Below are 7,079 nucleotides of genomic sequence, written 5' to 3' on the forward strand. Positions count from 1 at the left end.
TGGCTAAAAGGTGGTTAATGTTCAATTATGTTTTTCTTAGCATTCAAGTTACAATGCATCTCCAAAACAACCCCAGAACTTGAGTCAAGTAAGTGTGCTATAAAGATGCACAACAGTCTCATCCAGAAGAATACCTTTTTTTCTAGGCATTCTGCAAATTTCAGCTGCTTCAGTAGTTTCTTCTGTTTGTTGCTGAACCGATTATCCTGTTCTGCACTTGTTCCCTGCAGGAAGAGAACCACATCTTAACTAAGGGTTCAAAGTTAAATCCTTACTTTTTATCACCTACGACCTTTATAGCCAAAATAGGGTAACCAAGTAAACACAATACCAAACTAGTTTTCATAGATGAGAAATGCATACTCTTTCCCCAATGTAGCTGATACTTGGAAAACTTGACTGGATTTTTAAATTATCAAGTATATGTTCATCATAAGTCAAACCTAAAACAACAGTATACAGCATAAAGCCAACACCTCCTCATATCCAATGTTAGATTTGATTTGTATCCTTTCACACCTTTTCCTACGCTAATAGATATGTAGGGCTTTTCTGTTTAAATGAGAACACATTGAAGTATTTGAAATTTCATTCTTTTTTGAAAGCCAGTTGCACGCTTGCAAAACTACTGTGGCAATGCATAGAAACAGGGTGAAAGGAAAAAAGAACATCCCAGGACTGTGCTGTTAGTCTTCTACAACTTTTAGGAACTTGGAATGAGTGAAGACAGGGTTACCTAAATAAACTCAATTTCAGCAAAGAACCTGGAAAGATGAAAGCTTACAAATACTACCTTAGATCATCGAGTGATCACTAATTATTCTTTTCATTTTGTCATTCCTACTGGCCCAATTAAACAGGGAAATAACTGGCTGTGCCATCTGAAATGTACTGATTGGTTCACTGAGTTGGCCACAGTCCCCTGGAAAGCGATCAAAAAAAATTTTGTTTGAGAAGGTAAAAACTGTGCCACTACTTAGCCGTAAGATCGCAAACCAAGTTACCCAGCCTCTCTGAGGATAGTTCCTTCCCTGCTAAAATAGAGGTATAGAAACCTACTCTGCAGGGTTGCTGTGTACATACCAGAAATAACATATGTAAAGTATCTGGCATGTGGAAAAGTTCATTGAATGGAAGATATAACTTCTATACTACCTGAAAGAGTTCATCTGGTTGGCAGGGTACTAGATAATGACCCTAAAATATTTTAACTTGGATCTTAAATCCAGTTAACTCTTGTATTTAAGGAATTGTAGGCTGTGTATTAAAAACTCGCCCCTCTCCCAGACCTTTACCAATACCACAAGTAAACTTCATGTTAAAATTTGCTCATCAATCACCTTACTCTTTTATTTATTTGGACTCCTTTCCACAGAAAATATTTTGACAAAAGTCAGAAAAGGCTTTCACTTGTTTCAAAATACTACTTGCACTGCAGAAAATATTGAATATTTACTACAAAATACTTTGATGGAAATTACAAAATGGACAGTTCATAAGCAGTTTGCAAATTCGATACGCTAATCTGAAACTATCATTCCAAAATAAGTATCTTACTGTTTGCCTAAGAACAGCTGGTTGTTCTTAGGTCAAATGCTTGGGGGATAACATTCTAACATGACGAAAAACTCGTTGGCATATTTAAAGCCAACTAAAGAAGGATTTCAATGTCCAATTCGGAGTGTCCAAAGATATTTTTACTAAAGTTCTGGCCCTCCCCCTTCCAATTTTTCCTTTAAAAACACACAAACTGCAAATTACATACTCTAAAGAGAAGAGCTAACGTGTATTTCAGAAAACGGATATATTGGCTTAGATCAACTAGTTTCTATACGGTTTCATTCTGCATTAACAGTTTGCAAGCCCTGAGAGACCAAAGGTGCTCAACTCTAGTCCTGTGTCCCTTCTAGATCTTGATCTAGTGCTAATTTCCTACAGGAGGGGACTATGGGACACACAGGCTCCAGCACGAGCCTGATAAAGTGTGGGCCCCGAGAACCAACTACGACGGAGTAACTTCCCTGCCTGCAGGCGATGGGCAGACGACGCTGGCAGAGCCTAGGTAAGAGTCACCTTTCACCAGCGGACTCCAAGAGTAAAACACGATGGTGGCGGGTGGTGAGGGATGTGGAGGGCGGGAAGGAATTGAATCACTCCACAACCTGCCTCCATACCCGCGCATAGTTTTCGTTGCACCCTCTACCCTCACAGAACCTTAAACTCACACTGTCCCAACAAGTTATCTACGTCCCCCTCCCTGAAGGGATATCAAATTGGGCGGGAGCTCCCGCGAACCCTGACCTGGCGCCTCCACGAAGGCTTAGGACCTGGAGGGAGGACGTTGGGGGGCGGGGAGGGCGCTTTTTCAAAAAAAGCCGCTGAATGCTGCTTCCTGTCCTCCCTCCCCTAAGGTGCTCTCCCAAGATGTACCCCCAAACCATATTCTCCCTGCCCTGCCGCCACCAGTGACCTTAGGGCTTTCCTTTGGCCTCCCACTCGGGACTTCCTCCTCCGGCTCCGCTAGGCCCCAGGACCCGGCGGCACGCATGGCGCTCGGCCTGCAGGCCCCGCCAGGCAGGCGGGCAGCGAGGTACCATCCCGGCCCACTCCCGCCGCCATTTTCCGGCCACCGTCGCCGCCGCGTAGGGGGGACCATTCCGGAGGAGGAGACTGCGCAGGGGCGCACCGGTCTCCGCCGCAGCGCGCGGGGGGGGGGGGGTGCGCCGGCTCTAGGAGGAATCCTTAGGATCTCCGAAGCTCCCCCTCGCTGGCCACCCTGTGCCAAGCTAAGGTCTCCTACCAGGCCTTACCGAGAAGTCCCTGGCCTCACCCCGGCGCCCGGGGCTTCTACTTACGCGGAAAAATCCCGCGTCCATCTTGCCGCCTCGCTCGGAGATCGCTCCCTATCCCAGGGTACACCGCGCCGCCGCGACGGAGGGCGGGACCGGCGGAGGGAAAGCCGAGCGCCGGGCGCAGCGCGCGTCGTTGCGCCCGCCCCCTCCGGCCGACACGAGGCCGCGCCTGCTCAGTGCACCGAGAGCCCGCCACGCGTGCGCACGAGCGCCAGCGGGGGCGGGCTTCTGTCAGGCCCTAAACTCCCCGGTAGGTAGTGGAGGAGGCGAACCTGACGACCGCAGCCAATGGGAGCAAAAGGGAGGGCCGTCGAGTCGCCCCGCCCTGCAAGTCCTTTTGTGGCGCGTGACCATCCTTGTTCGCGCAATGTGACGTGACCCATCCTTCGACCCGTAGTGGAAGAGGCTTGGCGTCCTGGAGTTCCATGAAGCGATTGAAGAGAAAGGCTGTTACCTCAGAGTGACGCGGGCGAGGCGGCCCGTGCGCCGACGAGAGGCCTGCGGCTTCCCTCTCGTTGTGAAAGTTGTGATTGTGTAGGTTTTACGCGTTTACCGGACGAGAGAGGACTGGCTGTAAAGCGGTCGAGCTTGGCAGCAGACATGAAATCTGCTTTGTAGCCCAGCTTGCTCAGCCTTTGGAGGAAGCTGGAAGTGTCCAGTAGATGAGTTTCGGTTTCGGCGGCCTCGTAATCACGCCGCTGGGCAGGACGCCCGCCAGAGAGCCGTGGTCCTCGGGCTCTGCCTCGGGCTGTCCCCAGCCCGGGTCTCGGACTCCGAGAAGCACCAGCTTCCTCGCAGGGCCTCGCCTGGCCGCCCTGGTGCCTCTGCTCTGGCTGCGAGGGCCTTGGGTTGGATGCGCACTGCTAGATTTTCTTATTGTTTTGAAAATTATTGGCCGGGCGCGGTGGCTCACGCCTTTAATCCCAGCACTCTGGGAGGCCGAGGCGGGCGGATCACGAGGTCAGGAGATCGAGACCATCCTGGCTAACACGGTGAAACCCCGTCTCTACTAAAAATACAAAAAATTAGCTGGGCGTGGTGGCGGGCGTCTGTAGTCCCAGCTACTCGAGAGGCTGAGGCAGGAGAATGGCATTAACCCGGGAGGTGGAGCTTGCAGTGAGCCGAGATCACGCCACTGCACTCCAGCCTGGGTGACAGAGCGAGACTGTCTCAAAAAAAAAAAAAGTTATTTTTATCTAATAAAGCAGAGATGGGGGTCTCGCTCTGTTGCTGGTCTCGAACTCCTGGCCTCCCAAAGTGCAGGGACTTAAGGCCTGAGCCACCGCGCCCGGCCCCACTCTGCCAGCTTTTTCGCAAGCGCTTCTCGCCCTTCTCGCTTCCCTTTCTCGGAGGGAAAGCCGGCGTCCCTTTCTCAGAAAGGCCTCCTCCGGCCATCTTTTGCATCGTTCCCGTCCCCACACACACTCTCGCCTCCCTTTTCTCTTTTTTTCCATGGCACTTAGCCCACCTGAAAGTATGTATGTGTTTGCTGTCGTGGTTGGAGACACTAGCTGTGTGCTGGCGACATCGCTGCATCTCCAGCTCAGACTTCTCTCCTGACCGTCCCACTTGCCCCAAGTTGAAATCCTGATTCCTTCGCCCTCCATCCACCAAAACCACAAACCACCTGCCCTTCCCAGGGTCTTCCCTGGCTCCCGCTGACCGCAGTGGCTTTCCTTTGGTGTAGGATGCAAGCGTGTGTTACTCTTGACTCCTTTCCTTTACCTCGGCTTTTCAAACCATCAAGAAACCCTCCCTGCTGTCATCGTGGTTCAGGGCACCATCGTCTCTTCCCTGAACTGCGCTGACCCCCTAACTGGTCTTCCTGCTTCTACCCTGGCCACTCAGCATCTACTCTAAGTGTAGCCGGCAGGGTAATTCTGTTAGAAAACCTTAATCAGACACTTTTCTCAAAACCTTCCAGCAGCCTCTCATTTTTGTTAGAACAAAAGCCAAAATCCTACCTGATGCCCGCTATTTCGTCTTTGATGTAATCTAGAATGCTCTACTTCCAGATATCTTTTTTTTTTTTTTGAGACCGAGTCTCGCTCTGTCGCCCAGGCTGAAGTGCAGTGGCGCGATCTCGGCTCACTACAACCTCTGCCTCCCGGGTTCAAGCGATTCTCCTGCTTCAGCCTCCCTGGCAGCTGGGACTACAGGTGCGCACCACCACGCCCGGCTAATTATTGTATTTTTAGTAGAGATGGGGTTTTGCCATGTTGGCCAGTCTGGTCTCGAACTCCCAACCTTCACTGATCCTCCCGCCTCGGCCTCCCAAACTGCTGGGATTACAGGCGTGAGCCATCATGCTGACCTACTCCTGGATATCTACTGGGCAAACTTAAAGTCCCCACTGCCCCCCCGCAGATGGGGTCTTGCTCTGTCTGCCCAGGCTGGAGTGCAGTGGCAGGATCTCGGCTCGCTGCAACCTCCACCTCTCAGTTTCAAGGAATTCTCCTGCCTCAGCCTCCCGAGTTGGGAGCTGGGATTACAGACGCCCACCACCAAGTCCGGCTACTTTTTTTATCTTTAGTGGAGATGGGGTTTCACCATGTTAGCCAGGCTGGTCTGGAACTCCTGACCTCGTGATCCACCTGCCTTGGCCTCCTAAAGTGCTGGGATTATAGGCGTGAGCCACCGTGCCCGGCCTGGGCAAAGTTTTTACTTTAAAGTTTTTACTCGATGGTCACTCACTGAAGCCTAACCTGACTGCCTTGTTGGAAGTTGCTCGGATATCCTCTCTACATCCTGATGCCCGTTACTCTTTTTTTTTCATAGCTTTTATCACCTTCTAATATGCATTTAACCTGGTTTTTTTTTTTTGTTTTTTGGTTTTTTTTTTGAGACAAGGCCTGGCTCTGTCACCCAGGCTGGAGTGCAGTCACGTGATCTTGGCTCACTGCAGCCTCCGCCTCCTGGGTTTAAGCCATCCTCCCACCTCAACCTCTGGAGTAGCTGGGACTACAGGCCCGCACTACCATTCCCAGCGAATTTTTGTATTTTTTGTAGAGATGGGGTTTTGCCATGTTGCCCAGGCTGGTCTCGAACTCATGAGCTCAAGGGATACCTGCCTTGGCCTCCCAAAGTGCTGGGATTACAGGTGTGAGCCACTGCGCCCGGCCGTTTAACCTGTTTTTAATGTTTGTTTATTGTCTGTTCCCCACACTAGAATGTAAGTGCCCTAAAGTCAGGGCTTACTGTCTGTTTTGTTCATTCATGTGTCACTAGAAAAGTGACACATGGCATGGGTTCAATAAACATTTGTTCAGTGAATGAAGGCTTTGTCAGACAGCCAAAGACAGGGAAGTGACAGGCCTCCACAGAACAAGCCACTTGACCAGATGGGAACTATGAAATCACAACACCCTGACTATTCTCTATGGTTCTGATTAGTCATTCTGTTTTAGGCTTCCTTTACTGTCTCTGTCTGTTTGCTGTCAATCCTATAAATGTTGTTTTTTCTGGTAGTTCTGTCATTGACTATTTTTTCCCTCAACAAAGTTGCCCTCTCTGACCTCTCGGTTTTGGTTACCTTTCATATTTCAAACCTGTGTATCTCAGGCACAGGCCTGCTCCAGACCTATATTTTCAACTTCCTGCTCACCTATTCACTTGGATGTCCCATAGGCACCTCACACTCAGCATACCCTAAACTGAATTCATCTTCATCCACTTGCCTTCAACCTTCTGGTTTCCCATTCTCAATGAATGAGCCCGCCTTTCTTTCTATCATGATTCTTCTCTCTTCCTCACACTCTACAACCAACTCTTGCCTTTTCACCTCTCTTAATAGCTTATGCCTCCCTCTCCTCATCCATTACTTCTAAGTTGCAGCCACGATAAACTACAGATGCCTGTCTGATTATGAACAGATTTAGGTTTCGAATGGCAATTTATTTGTCTATTTATTGGTAAGCCTAAAATGACTAAGAGATGATTCAAATGGCACCTATTCATCAAGCCTTTTCTAAACAACCTTGCAAAAAGGACACCCTCAATCCCCTCACTCTGTCTTACCTTTTTCTTTCTTTCTTTTCTTTTGGAGAGAGGGTGACTCTGTAACCCAAGCTGGAGTGCAGTGATGCAATCACAGCTCATTGCAGCCTCCTTAATTTCCCCAGCTCAAGCAATCTTCCTGCTTCAGCACCCCGAGTAGCTGGGACTACAGGTGTGTGCCACCACACCCAGCTAATTTTTAAATTATTTTTTAGAGACGGGGGCTTTATT

At 49.6% G+C, this 7,079-nt stretch overlaps 1 protein-coding gene across 16 annotated transcripts in view; it reads right to left on the minus strand.

The window, feature by feature from the left end:
- SRRM1 (serine and arginine repetitive matrix 1) overlaps nucleotides 1-3,027 on the minus strand; it is a 30,182-nt gene extending 27,155 nt beyond the window's left edge. For 6 of the 16 annotated variants that reach the window (XM_031012013.3, XM_031012003.3, XM_031012012.3 and 3 more), the window contains exons 1-2: nucleotides 2,856-3,021; nucleotides 135-224 (exon numbers count right to left, since the gene is read on the minus strand). In XM_031012013.3, the coding sequence (XP_030867873.1) occupies nucleotides 135-224; nucleotides 2,856-2,876 (111 nt within the window). In that variant the 5' untranslated portion in view covers nucleotides 2,877-3,021. Of the gene's footprint in view, nucleotides 1-134; nucleotides 225-2,470; nucleotides 2,646-2,855 lie in introns of those variants that run through there. The other 10 variants (XM_031011976.3, XM_031011984.3, XM_031011978.3 and 7 more) reach the window with 5 other exon arrangements.
- Between the last annotated feature and the right edge of the window lie 4,052 nt (nucleotides 3,028-7,079).

The sequence above is a fragment of the Gorilla gorilla genome, chromosome 1 (genome assembly GCF_029281585.2).
Source record: "Gorilla gorilla gorilla isolate KB3781 chromosome 1, NHGRI_mGorGor1-v2.1_pri, whole genome shotgun sequence".
Taxonomy (NCBI): Eukaryota; Metazoa; Chordata; class Mammalia; order Primates; family Hominidae; genus Gorilla; species Gorilla gorilla.